The sequence below is a fragment of the Cinclus cinclus genome, chromosome 5, assembly GCF_963662255.1.
Source record: "Cinclus cinclus chromosome 5, bCinCin1.1, whole genome shotgun sequence".
Taxonomy (NCBI): domain Eukaryota; kingdom Metazoa; phylum Chordata; class Aves; order Passeriformes; family Cinclidae; genus Cinclus; species Cinclus cinclus.
In genome coordinates, this window is record NC_085050.1 from 52,532,012 (window position 1) to 52,551,984 (window position 19,973).

At 42.2% G+C, this 19,973-nt stretch overlaps 1 protein-coding gene across 1 annotated transcript in view; it reads right to left on the reverse strand.

Annotated features, from left to right (window-relative positions):
- DAPP1 (dual adaptor of phosphotyrosine and 3-phosphoinositides 1) overlaps nt 1–19,973 on the reverse strand; it is a 53,126-nt gene that overhangs the window by 10,751 nt on the left and 22,402 nt on the right. Inside the window, 1 exon segment of the mRNA XM_062493822.1 lies at nt 655–777. Coding sequence (XP_062349806.1) covers nt 655–777 — 123 coding nt within the window.

Consider the following 19,973-nt stretch of genomic DNA (forward strand, 5'->3'; position numbering starts at 1 on the left):
TAAAATGTTGTGGTTTCTCTCCTTCTGGGAGATTCTTTAAATGTGATTCAGTAGTGAAGTAACCAGGGTGGGCTTCCTCTGCTCTATATTGGTCGTGTCCTGAACAGTTGTGTCCTAAATTGCAGTAACTGACTTCAAGACCCTGACACGGATCACTCAACATCACAAGATGCTACTCAATTGTGTCATGCAGGCCCGGCTAAGACTGAACCTTAGCACAGAACAGAGGAGTAAAAACAGCCAGTCAAACACTGGATCATCCTTCAGAGATGATGGTTCCTACACAGGGATTCAGAAACTAGTAAGGTTCCAAGTTAAGTGCTTGCTGATGTCCTCAACAAAAAACTTTTCTACTCCCACCAGCTGTTTCTTAAGCTCTTTTAACTGCCATGGAGATTTTTATCTGTATTTTGCAGACTGAAAATTCTATAGAATCCCAATAAGATTAATTCATAATTTGGAAAAATGAGAGCAGTTGTGAAATCCAATCCATTTTTTTCCTCTAGCAAAATGTAATTTAGTGGGATTATACCAACAGGAATATATTTCAAAATAGTTTAAGGCCTAGGAAAAATAAACAACCTGTAATGCGTGGGACATTCAAACATGTAAGTAAGTGGAGCATTAGATTAGTTCACTCTGTCCATAGCCTACCTTACAGAGAGGGAGTACAAATCTTCCCTTTCATTACTCTTCCTCAAGAGATAGCTCCCATCCTGCCCGTTGGAGAGCAGCAGTGCTTCTGCTGCGTGCCGGGTGAGATTGCCGTGGTACCACCTGGGGAGACAAAGGGGTTAAAGCATCCTTCACTCTTCTCTTAGATGGCTGCTGCTGCTGTTTGGAGCAGGGTTAGCAAAAGCAGTGCTGGTTGCAGTCCTTCCTTTACAATTTTGAGTTACCACCCTTCTCACAGGCACTCACAGTTTACACAGATCTGTGCCCCTTGCAGTGGCCTCCTTTTGACATGGTCCAAAAACTATTTTTTGTTAATGCAAAGCTGTGTACAAACAGCTGACTGTTTTGCTGGATCTAAAAACCCTGCAGATTCTATTTGCATGAGAAAGTAGAATTATCCAGCTTTGTGCTGATAAAGTGAAAGCAGTTTTGGGGGCTATACAGAATCTTTTGTCTATTTTCAGAAGCTGTACTTCCTGAACTTCCCATTTGTATATTCTTTGGTACACTTCCTCTTCTGGGCAAACAGGCAGCGCTTAAACTCCTCATAAACTCCGTATTTCCCTCAATGCATCTTCACTGACAAGATCTGCAATTAAACATGCTTGCCTAAGCTTAGAATTAAAAGGATCAAAATTAACTGACAGAATTTCAGTGAAAATTAAGATATATTCCTGTAATTGCCTCTCAGCAGGTGTGATCCAAGCAACAAGGGAAAACATCTAAACACTATTTTAATTTATTTTCAGTGAAAATTGCCTTCATTTTTATATGAAAAGTTTTGCAAGGACTTCACAGGAAAAAAAAATCCTGCAAAGAAGTCCAGGAAGTGTAATTTACAGGTTTGTTTCCATTCAGAATGTTCGACAACGGAAACACCCCATTTTTTTAGAAGAGACAAGGATATCACTGGAAATGAACCTGAGACTGAACACAAAAGCTGGAGCTATAAAAGGTTGGAGCAGCAATCCTGCAAGGCACATGAAAATAACCAAAGCCATGCACACGCACGAGGCTCTGGAGCAGAAGGAGGGAGGGATACTACACCCAGGCTCTGCTGGGAACAAGCTTCTGTCGTCTGTATGTGGAGTGGTGCCAGGTCATCTTTCCCTTCCTTTAAAATGCCTGTAGCATTGGGAACAAAGCCTGCTTCACTGGCACTGCTTCAGCGAAAGAAACACAGTTTCACTGAAAGCAGAAGTGCCATCACAGCACTTTCCAGAACTTGTATCATGGCAGTCTTCGAAATTAAAACAGATGTAATTGTATCCTCCTTCTTAGCTGTTCATCCCAAATTTCCACCAAACTTGGCATCTCACACAAAGCTTTAACTCTGATTTTGGACGGCTGCCCATTTGAAAGGCCAGCTGGCTGATAAATTGCTGTATGAGAGACTCTGGACTGTCAACCCAGAGGAAGAGAATATCCATGTGAAACTCAATACTGGGAGGGTATTGCTGGTTTGGCTCTAGAATGTAGTCCATCTAAATATTCATTATTTTATTCTACTGTGTAAAGATCAAAGTGTCATCCTCTGGAACACCTGTTAGCCAAAATCCGCTTTGGGATTAACTGCCCAAGTAACAGGCAAAGGTCAGATCATTGCTGATGTGGGAAGGATCCTATTGGCATGGCCAGACCTGCAGCTGAGAATGCAGCACTGTGTTTTGGGTGGGATTTTGTAACACTACTTGGCTCACTTCTGTGCAAAAGAAGCAGATGTTGAGAAAATCTGTGAGAGGTCATTATGACGAAGGAGACAAATTTAGTTTTGAGGTTGCTCGTAACTGCGTTGTTACCTTATTTCCAAAAAAAAAAAAAAAAAAAAACAAACCAAAAAAAAGCCCTTTTACTAAACTTTTGAAAGAGAAGTCACTGAAGTTTAAAAAATGCTGTGTTTAAATCCACTCTCTCTTTACACATAAAAGGCCAGTGACTAATGAAATGTTACTACTATGCAAAAAAATAGATAAAGCAACAACAAAACCCTTAATTGGGAAAATAATGTTGTTTGAAAGTGCACTTTTAAAAATTTGTTGAAAAGACTACACCAGCTTCTTGCCTAAATATGTTGTATTAGACAAAAATCCCTCAAATGTTTCTGTGTTCCTCTTGTTCAGCTCAAAAAATAGAAGTGGATGGGAGACAGTAATGCAGATCTCAGTGTCAAAGGGACTGTCACACGTAGTTTTGGTTTTTTTCTCTTCCTGACTGTGACAGATGGCTCTTCAATATTCCACTGTGAAAATGGTCACACACTTTGTTCCAATTGCGTAAACACAGGTAAAATATTAGAATGCTGTAGAAAATTTAGAATTTGCACCACAGACCACCAGGAAGGTAAACAAATATACACCTATGCAGTCTGCTCTCACAATCACGCCTGAGGTGACAGTACAAGTAAAAATCACCAGGACTAAAAGTAAAGCCAAACAGTCCTGTGGTTAGACACTACTAGGTACACTTCAGGTAAATTTAAGTATTTTTCACAGGGAGAATCCTTTTATTCATCTGTCTCAGAAAAAAACTTATATGCAACTCTTTGACTGGAAGGCAAACCAAGATGAGAGTTACTGTTCATTCAGCAACACTGTAAAAGGCAGTCTGCCTTCAGCTGAAGTTTTGGTTGTCCTCTGAGTTACACCTGGAACAGGAAACTGTTGACACAAAACACAATACTGTATCTACCTTCGTGCAATCTTAAAACAAGGCATTAGGGAAATTAAAATGCTTTACAAACACCCATCTCTTTGAAGCCCCTAGAAAGTCCTTCACAGAGCTGAATTGTCTTAAAGCTTTGGTTTTGAACATAGTGGATAATGTTGGACAGTCAGAATGTTTCTGTAGGCCCTTCCAAAAGTCAACATCATAGCGTCTTGTGTTCACTACAAAACAAATCCAGAAATATGCTCTATACTTTGACACCTTTCTGACTGAAAATTGTCAGTAGTGTAAAAATTGCCTGAGGTTCTTGACTGAGATTTCTCTGAGAAGCACAAGAAGAAAGACAGATTAAATTCCTTCCCTGCTTCAAAACCACTTCTTCTGGATGCCCTTGGCTTTGTACACCTTCCTAATATGTACACTTACTTCTAGGAGGTTTCTTTTCTAATTATTTCATTTCTTCTATTAAAAAAAAAAAAAGTGTGGTCAGTTTTTGGGGTTCCTTTTTCTACAATTTTTCTAGCAATCTCAGGCTCAGAGTTTATAGCTGCTGTCATTTATCCATTCTTGTTACTTTAACTTCATTTTGAATGACATTAAATCTCTTTATCCCATCCATGTAAGCACATTTGTGTTATCAGTGTGTGTTGTTGAATGACCATGCCATCCTTCCTGATCTTTGGAACAGCCAGTGAAAGCATGTCTTAGGATGGGCAAGCACAACTAATGAAATCACTTTTGCTACCCTTTGAAAAATAAAGCATTGTCAGATATCAGCCTATTCTTTAGGTCACACTGCATTGGAGACAGCAGAGAGGAAGGACTTGACTGATGGCTTGTACAGGAAGGAGAAGAAAAGGAGATACACAGCACCCCAAACTCATCAGAGCCCACAGCTTTGCCCTGAAGATCTGCCCCTCCAGTCACCAGTGGGGTTTCCCCATGGAATAAGCTGGTGGCTGCTGCAGTACAAGCCATGTCTGTGCTGGCCAGCTGTGTCCCTGCAGCTGTGCTAATCATCACAGCTTCAGAACAGGATCCACTCACATTGAAACCTCTTCTTAAGAAGGTCTCTGTGTAGTTAATGCAGCGACTAGAGCTACCTACACTGTGTTGAAGATCAGGAATATGTTACAGCAAAGTTTGGGGTGGGAAACTCGCTCCTCAGGTTAGAACATCATCCTCAAAATGTTCATTCGTTCTTTAACAACACAAGCTGTTCCAACAAAAAATGTTAATGAAACTTCATTTCTGTTTCCCCTGTGGATGAGAGCCCTTAGGTATGGCATCTGTCATTTCCGGTAATGCTGTTTTCAAAGAAATCGTGGATATTTTGAAAATATTTCTGCCTGTGTAAATAGGGGCTGCTGAATAAACTTGTAGCTGGCATCAGGTAGATACACTTTTTAACAATAACAGAATACAAAAGGAACACAAACACTCATCCATGAAAGTGTGAATGCTGAGTGACTTGGATAATTCTCTTCCGAGCCATTTTTATGTGCAAACTGTGTAACGTCCAAAAATTACTATAAAACTGGCCCACTAGTTCTCTATTTTTGGCAATCTGTATTTCAACAACTTCTAGCTCTTATCTGTAAAGTTCAGTAGATTGGGATTTTTAAAAATTTTTTTCTTAATATCACATCCTAGAAGCATCGCCCATCATCTGAAAATTGCAAAAGGGTTTTCTGTACCTCACATCACTAAAAGTGAAGTTTTGGCCACGTTTTTAATGCTACATGAGTTGAGAGAGCTCTAAAGTTAAATCTCCAAAAGGGCAAGAATGCAAAGACAGAAGTTACAGGTGTCAGGCAACCAAATTGGTATTTTTTGGACATCCTTTCAATATGTTACGCTGAAACACTTAATCACAAACCTGTATAAAGTACTTTGCTGGAATACAGGGATGACATTATAAGTGGAAAAATATTTTTAAAATAGAAATAAGAGGAAATAACATCATTGTATCCAGTCTTAAAGTTTGTCTTCTAACTATAGACTTTCACTGGTTCAGCTTCTGCTTTTCACTTCCATTTTCTCTCCCCCTTCTTTCAACAGTCTTCATTCTGATTTTTACCTGTTATTTGGCCCACTTTCTAGTCACTTAAATTTTTATCTTGCTTAAATTAGAAAGTCTAACATGTTCCTCAATTTTATATCTGATTTAGGCCTGTGGCTTAATTTCTCCTCTGTTACTAAAAATAAGCATGAAACGTATTGTCCAACCTTACAAATATCATCTGTCATGGTACTGTCAGACCTGGAAGAGCATAAAAGCTCTGTTGCAAGGGGTGAAAAATAAAGCTTGGCCTATAGGAAGAAAAAAGGCTACAAAAAATTTTTATCCTCTTGCCCTGTGCCTTTCACTTTTGACAAACAGTGTAACCCAAACTATGCTGTCTTGGGATGCAAACTGTGCTACCAGACCAGCCTGCAATTACTTGGATGACAAGATACTCCACATTCTCATCTCTTGCGCAAATAACTGCAAAGAGGAATTCCCCAAGCTCATGCAGAACGTGCTCAGCCACAGGAACTCCACACTGCGTTACTCCAGTTGTGCTTTCAGCTCTAACAGCAACAAAGGCAACTGGAAGATGGATTGACTCCAGGAATAACCAGAGGCCTTCAGAGAAGAATCCCATTGCCAGTTTCCTTTTCCTTTTAAGCCAAGGTGCTTACGTCTCTTTTGGCAAACTTCAGTGCTCCCTTTTAAATATTTTGGTAGATTTAGGGACAAAGCTAATAAGTGAAGCAACAAGTTTTTAACAATGTTTCTACTTTCATTAAGCATTAGGTCCACCTATATACACATCAATAAAATGAAACAGACTGTAATCTGAATTTTCACTACATTGCTGACAATTTTCCATTCTGTTGAGCAGCTGACCTGGTAAACTGTGAGTATATCCTGGTACTCAGCCTCTTAAGAGTAAAGTCCTTCCCTTTTCACACTTCTTTAAACCTTATCCAACTTCTTTGATTTTTGCACCAGAAAGCAGAAGCTTTAAAATTAATTGCTTCAAATTCCCCCAAGAGGAATGTAAATGTTGAAGCTGCTTCTCATTTGAATGACCATTGTCTCTGTTGGACACACACTCCTGACAAGAACTGGGTCTCAGTTGTGCTGGACACTGTATCAGCTGTCAGAAGAACTCTGTACTGTGAGAGTATAGGACTAAGTTTAGGATGGAAAACCCTTGTGATGACTGAAAATTTCATTATATGGTCTGGGGAGTGATACACCTACTTGTCACAGCTGAGAAAGTATTTACATTAAGAGATCTTTCAGATTGTGCTACAAGAATGTCTTCTACATGAATACTTCTTTTGCATTTTTAGACACAAAAAAAAAAAAAGAGAGAAGAAAAGTGGCTTCAGCACTAGCTGGAAAGAAAGGGCCTTGTTTAATAATTTTTGCCTGGCATTGCTTATTCAACTTTAATGCATTTAACTCAACACACCTCTCTGAAGGAGACGCTTAGTATTCTGTGGAAGGGTTTAGGTCTTCCATTGAAGTAGAAGTAAAATAAAGCAGGTACAGCTTTAAAAATGCATATTTGTAGCCTGCTCATTTGTACTCCTTCCTTCTGATGGAAACCACATTGAGTGCCACATCAAGATGAATTTTTACAAGACTATGAGGATGAACTCCTTGCTGTTTATAGGCACATGTTACAGGCATATATTAACTGACTCCACATTGTGGAAATCAATGAAAGTCTGGTAATTGGGAATCATGCTTCCCACAACAGCTGCAACTGTTTTTTCTTTCCTTCCTCCCTGCAGATACTGTTTTAGGATGAGTGTAGTCTTACAGATGTAAAGAAAAAGTATATAATGGGCTACTCTGGGTACCACTGCAAAGTGACTTTACTTAAATTCATACCTGTTAGGTGCTTCAATTTACAGGCATTTCATTAAAAGGTTCTTTTCAATATGAGAAAGTAGCACCAGTGTGAGGATAGTAACTCCAAGCTATTTTATTGCACTCCAATTTGTTCGCTAGGTGAATGAATCACAAAATTAAGCAACACACCTCTACTTTTCTCACCAATTCTTTTTGAATGCAGAGGCGACACCAGAGCCTTTTTGCTTGGTCCGAATGATCGCTGGCCTTTCTTCTGCTTTGCTGCCCTTTGCATTGCTGCCATTGATCCCACCCTGCCTGTGCCCACCTGTGCTGCTCCTCCAGCCCGTGTTTCTTCTTGCCCACGGCAATGCGGCCGGTGACAGTGACCCAAGCCTCCCTGCCGTAAAAAACAAAACCAACGGGCAGACAAAATGGGCGAGTCACATCAGACAGGGAGCAAGGTCTGTTGTAACCTTCTGCCTTCCTTTATGCTCCTGGGGTTTTGCTTTTCGGTGGGCGTGATGTCCTTCTCCTAGGGGCTGCGAATTGTCCGCTGCTCCCCCTCCTGAAGCCCCAGGCGCCTTTGGGAATTCTCTGTCCGACGGCAAAGGCTTCAAGGCGCAGAGGTTCTCTGAGGGAAGCTGCACCCCTGCCACCAGCTTCCCTCTACAACTGAGCCGTGTGTTTGCGCTCTGGGCTTCCTAACTATTCTTTATTTCTCCCGGTTCCCTGTGCCAGCCTCTCAGCCCTGCCCCCGGGACGAGGCTCTGGGCTCCTCCGAGGGGCCCCAGCACACACGGAGCCCTCTGGGGCCCTGGCTCCGACAGACCCCGCGTTACCCCACCCCTCATTTCACCCCGAAATCCACGGCTCCCACCCTGCCGGCCCCGTCGGGCGTCCCGGCACCCCCAGGGCTGTCACTGAGGACACCCTGGGTGCGGCTTACCCGAGAGCCATCAACTCCCGCTCCGGCGGCTCCCGGCGCTGGGCCATGGTCCCACGGCTGCTCCGCCGCCTCCGCGGGGCTGAGGAAGTGCGGGCCGGTACCTCCTCGGGCGGGGCCCGGCCCCTCCCGGCCTCTCCCGGCCCCTCCCGGCCCGGCCCGGTCCGGTCCGGCTCGCCTCGCCGCCCCGGAGCGCCCCGGCCCGAGGGGACACTCCCACCCTCAGCAGCCAGAACCCCCCGGTTTCCAGCGGTGCCCGGAGCCGCTCCCACATTGCTGACACTTCGGTTTATCTCCAGAATAATTCATACTTCCCTTTGCTTTAATCTGTCCCTCCCAGAAGTTCGTATTCCCAAGGGTTTCGTTGTCCGCTCGCTTTTCTCCTGTAATCAATCAATGAACACCCCTCGCCTCTTCTGTGTCCGCCAAAGTACTCAGCAAGGAAACCTGCGGAGGTGAAATCTGTGGATATTCTGCAAGTGCCCGGCTTTCAATCCTGTCCCCAGCCAGCCCCCAGAGCCCAGGGGGATTGCGGCTTGCCCCTCCGAGCGCGGCTTTCCTCTGGATTGCCGGAGAACGGGGATGCTGCTTGCCCGGGGTCTGCCTCGCCACGGTCCCGGCACCCTGATCCACAGATCTCGTGTGATCCTCCAGGATCCTGCAGGCTTTGAAGGGGTCATGCTGTCTTTCTGAATCAGGAATAGGAACATAAACTGCTAGAAATTTACAACTTCATTCCCTCTTTGGAAGTATCAAGAGGACTGAGCTTTGTGGATGAGAAATTTCTGAGCATTATCTGGTGTCTGTTCTTTCCAATGCTTAAACGATCTCCTGCTATACAATACTAGATGTTATTTGGTATTCTCTGATACTTAATGGACAGTAATTGTTATAGGTGTGTCAAATTCCTTACTAAACTTTTTGACAAAAGAACAGGACCCAAATAAATAAATAAATAAATAAATAAATCGAATGCTCCTTTCCAGTCATACTGAAATTTTCACCAGGTATCCAGTACTGAAAATCAGCTGTTTCCAGAAAAACTGGTATTTAAAGAGGATGGAACAACTACTCTTTTTTTCTCACAAGCAATTGTATGAACTTCATGCTCAGTGTGGAGTTAAGAGTCATCGGAACAGGATTTTTTAGCCTGCTGCTCTTGCTGGCCTTGGGGAATCAGTTTTGAAAGAGCTTTTCTAGCCTCCCAAATGGGAAAATCTTCAGAGAGATTCCACGAGTCAGATCAGACTGTCCTTTATTTGAACTTCTAATTGTGGCTGCAAGGTGCTCTGCTTCTGTACTTACATGTTCATGTTGACAGGCAGACTTTCAGTTGTAGATGAAGATTTTGCAAAGAAGATGGGTTTTTTTCCCTTACTAGGAAAAATAATTTTTAGTGGGGAAAAATACCTTTTTCCTTTTTCTGAGTTTGCCTCTTCCTCTATTGGTTGTTTAAAGCTTGTGATCTGATTCTCTCTTTGGTAACATGACTCTGAAATACACAACATTTGTTTAAATAGATGTTTTGATGTCTCCACTGTTTGCTTGTATTTGCTGGATAGATTTATTTATTATTGTTCTCCTGTTCTGGAAGCTACCATATTTGATTTCAGCAGTGATGAACCCATTCCAGGTTATCTTGTCTGTCTTACTGACAGAGGCAGAAAAGAATCTATGAAAATTTCTGGATTACAGAGGAAAAGGCACAGGAGGAAAAATTAATTAAATTCCAAACAACAAAGAGCCACAACCAAATTTTAGTAAATTCTAATTGTATCACAGATGGTCTTAAAAATTCAGCAATGTAGGCTCAAAGGTGGTTTCCAGCCCTTGTGTACACCACTGTGCTTTGTGCACCAGTGTGTTGCGGTGGGAGGGTTTCCCATCTGGGATCAGATGCTTCTTCTTACTCTGTACCTGAGAGTGCAATGTTTCCTCTTAATTTGTAGGGGGAAAAAAAAGAAAAAAAAATAGGCAGAAATGTACTCTCATGCAGCAGAGACCATCTTTCCCTTTAATGATTTTGGCTTTTTTGACACAGGTTAGCCACTGGACAGAAAGGCTACAGTGCCAGCTAGCACTTCCCCAAAGCCAGAATACATCAGTGTCTGTGTTTTGGTCCTGTTCCCAAGCACGGGCTTCCCTGCTGGAAGACTGGTTCCGTGTGCAGTGTGAGTGCTGTGCAGAGCAGACCTGTAGATAGCAGCAGTGCTCTGGTGCTTGCAACTCAGCCTGAGCACTGCTGGCCACAGAGCACCCCCAAAAGACAATTTGGCTCGCTACTCATCCCCTCACAGCTGCCAGTTAAAAACCAAAGTGTGGTTTAATTTAAAAAAACAATCTCTTCAAGTCTTTCTTGAATAACTGCACCATCTCACAGGAAACAGACACCAAACCCCTACAGTTGTAAATTTAGGTCATGAAAAGCAGAACTATGGCTGTCAAAATGGGGAGGGTCAATAATGATCGACACGTGTGCAATTATTCCTCATGTTGTGTCACACTAGGTTATTCCAGAATGCCATATTTACCAGCAGAATTCAAAAACCCAATAAATGCTTTACAGTGCAGCCACCAGGTCCCTCAGTCCAGCAGGTGTTTGCTTTTATGATTGTGTTTTTGGAGATGGTGTGTTCTGTTTGGGCAGAAATTGTGGGATTGCTAGGTGACCTTATACCCTATGTGTCCTGCAAGTGGTCAGATCTCAGGATCATGATGGTTTTTCAAGGTTTCCAGTTCTTCTGCAGCAAATGTTTAAACCTGTTTGAAAGTTTTATTTTTTTTTTTTTTCAGGTAGCTGTAATTTTTAGATATACTTTCAGATATACTAAATAAATGAGAATTTTACTTGGATAGGCATGTGACTAATAAATAGATATATTTGCTGCAAAGTACAATTAAATAACTCTGATAACTTGACATAACTTGGTAGGAAAGAATTGAAAATTTAATTTCTTTCCTTTTACCATTTCACCTTCCAGTAACCTGAATAGATTACGGACAGCTGTGAACCATCTAAGCAAAGATGGTCAATCACAAAGACACTGATTTCACCCAAATGAAAGTCAAAGTAATAGTTATATTACAAAGCTGTTGTTAACACAATTGGGATGTGGGGCAGGTTGGGATGGAGCACAGTGGGCACCCGCAGAGTGCATGTTCCCCACACAACAGAGTTGGCCATTGATTTATTCCTCTTAAGGTGACTGTATCTGATAATTTTGCAGTGCCCGAGACACCTAATTCCTATTACACTCAGGTATGACCCCTTGGGATTCTGTGAAACCCTCTAAAGCAGCTACAGAAATCTTTCCACCGTGTTCAAACACAGGATTCACACTTAATATCATCTTCTGAAATTAACCTGATTCTTCCCTTCTGAATTGGAACAGATTATCTTAGAGTGTTTCTTTGAAACAGTTTTTATGCTGCAAAACACTTCAGATACTGGATATCAGCCTAGTGATGAGTTTACTTTGTGTATTTTGAGGTACCTAAGGCATGTTTATTTAATGTGTTTCTAATGTCCACAGTCAAGACATTTCCAGAACATGCCAGCTAGCCCTGTGTTGACTGCAATCTATTCAGGTAGGAAACACAGAACAGTGGTGAGAAAAGGATTTTGAAATTATTCAGGTTCCTAGGGAAAAATGGCTTGAAGACAAATTGTGCAAAAGGAAGGGTTGTTCTTGCCCCATTTTCTCCACAGTTTGGGCGGGGCAGGGCTTCTATAGCTTAAGATCACAGTAGCTGTGTTGCTGTCAGGGTTCATTCCCCAGACCTGGATTAGGAACACGTCTCCACCTAGGCACAGCAAGAGGTGCAAGAACCATGCCCTCCCAAGCCTTTGTGGAGTTTCCTGTCAACTAGGATAGGCCCAGCCATGTCACAAAGGAATATGATGATGTATGGGGTCCCAGAGATATTAGTTTAATAATTCAGCTTTATAAGCCTCGTAACTTTGCCCTTAGTAAAAAACACTTGCATTCTTCATACTCTTCATTATGTGACTTATAGGACCAAACATGGTTATCATTTCCAACAGAATACACTTTCTCCTCTTGTTTGCTCTAGGAAATTCAGCTACTCCTCTAGAGCTAAGTACAGGAGGATTTTTTTTTATGGTTTCTGAACTTAAACAGGGAACGTGGAAATAAGTACAGGAAGTTTCCCTTGATGCTTGCTAAATTTTTTCCTAGCCTTGATTGCTGGGTGCGTAACCAGGAGCTGGAGCATGTATTATTTTGAGATGATGGTGAGAGATTAAATGCCTCTAGCTAGAACAGCTGTGTTATTGCATATGGTTTGGTTTTCACAGTTTCAGTAATGTGGATAATTATGTGAAGATTATATATTTCCAGTTTCAGTTCTACAAGGAGAACTTTCTAGGAACTTTGTCAATCCACTGTTTAATGTACATGTGTATTTGAAGCCCTCAACACATTTTTCATGTCTTCTAAGACACAAAGTCTCATTAAAACTTCCCACTTTAGAGCACTGTCATGCTCTCTTAATAGATGATGTGCAAATGTTTTTCCTGCCCAGCCAAACCCCAAGATAATCTCAAGAAATAAACCTAAACACCTAGAAATTATCTTTAAATCAGAAAATGTGGGTTTCAGTGGCTGTTAATGGCAGCACACATGGGGAGGTGGGGGAGAGTAGTTCTTGTTGCCAAAGGACAGGGTGAGGGGCAAGGTTGGAGACAGGCAGCTCCTCTTGTGGGCCGTGTGGTGCCTTGAGCCAAATGACCTGCTGGCAGTTCAGCCTCTGTCCAAGAGGAATCAGACCTGGCTGGCAACTCTGTGCTCTGAGATTACCCAGTAATTAAAGATGTAGAGATGAGGAGCCTCTCCAGACTCCCTCAAAGATGGCTCTTGGCTGTAGTGATCTGGGGTGGGGAGCACCTTCAGCGTTGGAGACCTGAATGTCCTCACACCGGGACTTGCTCCAGGGATTCTGGCTTGCCTGTGAAGCCAACCCATAACTCTGTCCTGCAGCAAAGCCCAGGGTGCCAGGTCCACCTCTGTTCTGGCTCCCAGCTCCTCACAGATCCCATTGTTGAGCTTAAGGCAGAGACTGCACCCAGAGCAGGAATGACCACACACACTGGTGTCCACCATACACAGAAAATGATGGAGATGCAGCATATGATGGTAGGCTGAGGTAGAAGTGTCATAAAATAAAAAATGAAACTGTTTAAACTAGAGAGGGGGTAAGGGGGGAAAAAGGTTCAGAACAGTCTTACTTGCTGTTCTGTAAAACTGTTTGATGCACAATTTTATTACAGCTCATAATGTTGGGTTTTTTCATTTTTGTTTTTTGCATCTTCAAAGTTTACATTCAAATAACATATAATAAATAACAAATTATATATATAATAAGCAATAAATAATATATACAGTAACATAATAATTATAATATAGTATAATACAAATATATCTGTGCACTATCAAACTTGAGAGCCCTGTCACCTTATGGAACTGTTTATGGATACAGGGACAAGCTTTAGGAGTCATACCAAGACCTGAGTAGAAAGGAGTTCAGGAGAAAAATTATTTTACCCAAATAAACTGATGTTACGTCATTAGCTCTGAAAACATTTGAATGTTGCATCACTTTGCATTTTATGGCACTACTGATGTATAAAGCAAGATAATCTGGGTCAAAATGGGGATGCAGCTTGCTTTCTGAAAACAGTGATTACAGTTATAGTGCCTTTTCCTTGCAGAGGAAGCATGGGTTAGTATGCTAACATTATGTGAGCATAATATGTTAGGGGTATCCCAGAAGACATCTTGTTGGAATTATAGATGCCAGGCATTTTCCAGTGCCTCATCAAAAGCACAGTTCACTGTGAGTTGCTAATTTAAAGAAGTAGGTGCCTTCCGGCAGGTCAATTTTTTCCTAAAATGACTAAGAGCCTAACCTTAGAAAGGGTGCAGGAGCTTTATAACTAATATTTTGTGAACCCTAATTGATCTAAAGGGCATTCAATGTACTGCAAACGCCTGGTATGGATGGCTGCTTCTCCCACCAGCACATGGCATCAATAACCATTTGCAAGCCAGAAGCAGTTTCATCTTCCATTCCCTTCCATGTTCAGGCATTTCACGGACTTTAAAAACCAACGCTCTGTCACATTAACACCCAAGAGCAGTCTCCTGGCAGGGCCCAGGATATAAATAGGGATCCTCTCCAGAAGCCTGGTTGTACCTGAGATGTCCACCCATCCATGCTTGCAGGCAAGATCTTTGCATGCCCATTTCAGGGCGATTGCTGTGGATCTGCCCTGCAGTAGTGGGAGTGGTTGTGCACATTGCTGTGCCCAGCACATTCTCCCTGCTCAAGGGGACGAGAGCATGTCCTCTGCTGGTTTTGGTGAGGGGAAAGCTGAGCTTGGGTCACCTGTGGAGGATTGTGAGAAAGAGGAGAGGGCAGTGGACACAGGCAACCATGCCATGCTTTCCCGCAGAGTCTTCAGAAAGCACCAGGACTGTTGAGGGGTTTTTGTATTTAAACTGCAGATATTGTCTTCTTTCTTGTTGATTTTGTTTGTTTGTTTGTTTGTTTGTTTGTTTGTTATGTTGTTTTTTGTTGGTTTGGGTTTTTTTTTTTGTTGGTTGGTTTTTGGTTTTTTGGAGGTTTTTTGCAAGGTGAGTGCATTTGGCCAAGTAACACAGTAGGGGGTATTAAAAAATCCTGCCTGACCATGCTGCTTCCCTTCCCTATAGCTATTTATTTTACTATGGACCACAACAGCTGCACTGGGCACCCACGTGACACACAGGTCTGACTTGTGCCAACATTTCAGCCCGTCAAGCCCTCTTATTTATACTGCGACTTTCATAGCAGCAATCTCACCCCACTTCACGTGTTATAATTAGACCTTGAAAACTGGTTCAGATAAACATAACTCATATGCTAAAAATCTCCAAACTGATTGAAATCAACTAGTAAAGTAGTGAGGGGCTGGGGAGATTGCTCAGATAAGTCCTTGTCACCATGATTTTGGCATGGTAGACCAGCTCTGGTTTAAATGAAATACAGCTCTCAGGTAGTGGTCTTTGGTTCTGCTACCTTAGAGCAGAGCAGGGTGCACTCATCTTTAACTGCTGTAAAGTTGATATAGCTCAGGCCTTGTCAACACTGTGGGTGTGCTCCAAGTCTAGCCACTGATCTAATTTCACTGCAGATAGGCAAAACTAATCAAAAGAGAGTTGTATCCTTCACTACAGGTGCCTGAAATGCAAGCTGTAATTGAACAAAGAGAGAATTCGTGGGTGACCCAAGAATGAACCAGTGAGGATTTTTCTGTGTTAAGATGAAGAATTAAGGAAATTGCAATTTGAGACACAGCCTTGATACTGTAAATAAAGTGGAGGAGACTCTTAGAAACATTGGGCTTTTTTTCTTATTATGGAACAATATATATTGGTTGATTTAGTTTCAGGAGGTTAAGAATCTGCTCTTCGAACACAGTAATTAAATTTGCATGTTTATTTAGTGTGTGAGTCAGCTTGCTTTCTCAGTTCTGACAGACTGTAAGTTGTAATACCTGGAACCAGAATTTGGGACCTCTTGTAGACCACCTTTATGTCTTGACATTTCTCCAGTTTTTACATTTAGGGCATGTCATGGGATAGAGGGGGACTGGGCTATGAGTGAGCTCACAGGAAATTCATAAGGTGCTAGCTCTCTACATCATTACTTCTATGAACATTAAAATTTAATTAATGTCATTATTGCTTTGAAAGGATTTGATAGTGCAGGAGTCTGTTTGCCAGAGCTGGAATAAAACCAAAACCCCATGGTCTGTTATCTATTAGGAAGTGTATTATTAGGAAGGGTCAAAGCCCCTAACTTATATCCAGGAAATTTCAGTTATTTGAACTACATTTCTTGTCTGTAATAACCCAGATCTTTTCAGACTTTAAAAAACATAGTGCTGGCCAAAGTACATACACTATGTGCACAGAAAGCATTTTACTAACTGGTGTAAAATTTAAATATTGCACAAATACAAAAAAGTACAAGATCTTCAAGTACAAATCAGGTTCCCCTGGCATATTTTTGCAGGGATCATACGATCCTGCCCCTGGGAATCATCCTCTCAGTCCTGAGGACCAGGTAAAAGTCAGACTCTAAACATCCATCAAAGCAAAGAGGCTTCAGGCCAGAGCTGCAGGCGCCTGCAGCACTTCACCACATGTATGTTGTTGTTTGACTTGAAACACACAGAAATGTGTCACCCAAGGGTTTCACAGCATGTGCCAGCATCAGACAGAGATCTGCAAGCTTTTATGCTTCTGGCATGGCTCCAAACTGGTCACAGAATAGCACCAAATATTGGAGATACTTAGTCAGAAGTCCAGGTGTGCTGTGGGGTTCGGTACAGCCAAGCAACCTGTACCACAGCTGGGAGCAGAACACAAGTGCTTTTACAAGCAAATCCCTTTTTGTATCACTAATGAAAGTTTGAAAGTCATTGTCTTCTGGGATGGAAATGGCATGGCAGAGAAAAGCATTGATGAGTTTGAAACTGTTTTTAAGCTACTAAAATGAAGTTCAGTTGTTTGGGAAATGCTGCTGAAATGCAAGTTAGGTTTAGTACAGGTTTAACAGCAGTCCTGAGGCTGAGAGAAATAAACTGAAACTCTGTAAATTAAGTTAGTTGAACAAAACCGCTTAGTGTAAAAAATGCAGGTTCAACGTAGAGATCTCAGAATACAGCAAAATGTTTATCTTCTTGGGTTAGTGAACATTATTTTGACTTCTGTATCAGTTGCAAGTCTTGTCAGAGTGTTTCTGGTGAAGCTGCAGACCATGACTTTATAGCAATTGAACTGGATGTAACAAAGCTCCAAGCAGCTCAACAGCAGTTATTCTGTGGCATATTTTGCAAGTGATAAAAATCAATTTAAATAACAGTTGCACGTTCATAATCATGTTCATCGAAGGGGAGCTGCACATCCAGCATACCTTGGAGATGTCTCACCAGCACACAAATAGGGATCTTAATCAACATCTCCAGAAAAAAAAAACCTGTGGAGTCAGGTGCGAGGGTGAAGGTGGGGGCAGTTTAGTTGATGCCAAGAAGTAAAATGTCACTTTGATTCTTCATCTGCTATCATGGTTACAAAAAATAACTTAGGCAGCAGCAGCCCCTATTAGCACTTTGAAAACCAAGCTTTTGCTTGTTGGGGATTCAAGGTGAAAACTGCTTTTTTGGATTTTTAAGCGGCAGGTTCTGCTCACATTTCTGGGCTGCTTCACACTGTGAGAAGGTTCAGCTGGCTGCTCTCTGCCACCAGCATGCAGTTAAGTACTCTATACTTCCTTTAGGATCTAAATACAGGGAGTGTAAACAATCCTTCTTGCAAGTTAAATAGCTTGACACCAGAACACCCCTTATTTCTTTTGTCCTCCTATTTTGCTTTAACATTAGAAATGTTTAGAAATACAATACACTGGAGCAGAGCTGTTTCAGGGATGTCCAAGCATAATCACACACTCACACTGGTGAGTAACAGCAGCAGCAGGGGAGGAAAGAGGAAATCTTATCCAGGAGGAGCGGGCACATAGCTGGTACTGTGGGTCTGTCAGGCCCTTCAGGGGGCAGATGGTTATCTACAGGAGCATAAACTGCAAGGAAATAAAGGCTTCATAAGATCTTTCAGGATCAAAGCCCGCCCTTCAGGGAGCCCTCATACTGTCAGGGTTATATATAGGTCTTTCTTGTTACAGATTTTTGTCTTGCAGAAAAAGCAGCATCCACAGCAAAGTCACTGTGGAAGTTGCCTCTGAAGCCTGCTGCAAAACTGGGGGAAAGATAACTACTGAGATGTTTTGGAAGGATATCCTGTACTTGCAAAATATTGTTGAGCAAGCACTGCAATAAAGCCAAGGCAAAGCAAGCTGGTGCTGTGGCACCTTACATAGAGACATAGGCTAAGAAAGTATCTGTCAGAGAGCTCTTCCAAGAAGCTCTCCCAGTGATTCTACACAGAGAAGCAAGGGTCTCCATAAAGCTGGGCTTGGTTTAGACTACCTTTGTGATTTACTAAAGAGCTTGGTGTGCTAAATTACCAGGGGAGAGAGAGTCCTTAGCCAGGCTGTTAAGTGAGTCAAGCCAGGACACATAGAAAAATGCTGTTCACAAGAGGTAATATACCAATAGGATCCATATGCCCTTCTAAATGCAAAGAGGTGAGTAGTAATTTTAGTGTTTTCCAGACACATCAAAGCAGAATATTTCTTTTGCAAGGGCAGAAATAGCTCAAATTAGTCAAATGGTAATAATTCTATAAGCCACAGGAAAGTTTTGCACTGTAAGTGCAGTCCATGCACACGTCCATTTCCACTGCTGCAGGCAGAAAGGGGTTTCCAAACCTGATCTCACTCACCCAAATCTGATCTTACTCTCAAGAACAGTTCATTCCAGCCTTTCCATCTGTACAAGAGGCTCTGAAGGCATAACAAAAAGTAGTTGCTGAGTATTTGATCTCTGCACCAGGGTGCCACTGACAAGTCCAGCTCCATGCAGAGCAGCTGAGTCCAAAAGGAAAACCATCTTGTGGGAATTACAGCAAGTAGGCTGACTGCTGTGGCAGTCACATTACTTCAGAATAAAATACAGTATCCTGAGTGGGAAAAATAGAGCAACTGCTCTTCCTTCTCTAGTGAGGAGGTGCACTCAAGTATTGTTAGACTAGATGGGCTCCCCTATGCCAGCTACTTGCTTGCAAATACCTGTGACAAATCCTTTGTTTGTGTGAGGGATTCTTCCCTGCCTATATTTTATTTCAAAGATTTCTTTTGAGAATAGAGAATTGCAATTTATTTATAGAAAAGAAAAAAATCAACATGCAAAGCTCATATTTCAAATTCTCACTGATTTTACTGCTGAAAGTCAGCTGTTCAGACAGTTGAAAATATTTGTCTTTAACACGTGTTGGGAAGGAATTAAACGTGTGACAGAGATATGCATGTCCAGGAGATTTCTTGAACAGCCATTTCCTTTTCCCCTGCATTTCAACCCCTTTCTACCCGTTCTCTTAAAAGCCCTGTGGCTGGATTTTTGTGTGAGATCATGAACCTCTTTCCTCTGAGCAGATCTACAGGCCTTCTGAGGGAAGGTGCTTTCTGTACTTTCCCTTTGCATGGATTTCCCCATCTGTAGGGCAGGGATGACAACTCTGACCTCATCTTTTGAGTGCTGAAGGTTGGCAGGCATGAGCCAAATCATCTCCTAAGAAGAAATAGTAACGTGTTTACTTTATGATGTAACGCAAAGAGCTGTGGTTGGAGACTCAAATGAAGAACTTTATGGGCTCAAGTAAAGAGTGAGAAAGAGCTGTTAGAGGGGAGGGGAAAAAAGAAAGTTCAGTTCTTTCAATCTTCCCAACTTCTAATCCATGACAACCTGCTGCTGAGGACAGCTGAGGGAGATGCACTGAACCAGCACATCTCTCAGCTGCCTTGGACACTCACCCTCCTTGTCCACTCTTTGGGCTTTCCTGGCTATTGCTGGGTCTGTATTTATGCCACACTCCCCAGATACTGCAGTGGTGGCAGTGGTAGAAATACTGACAGACAACTGTCTGTCACTCCTGTCACTGACAGGCCCCAGGATGGCACAGATATGAGTTAGCAATGGGTTTCTGTGGTGGGAGAATTTTGAGCTGCTTTCTGACACCATGAATTCCTCCACTGCTGAACTCCCACCTTGAGACTCAATGCCTGCATGCACGTTGAGGGAAGCTGGGACATTCTGTTACTGACAGCATTGTTTTGAGCTGTGCCACGATAGACATGAGCTGAAAGCTTGCTTCT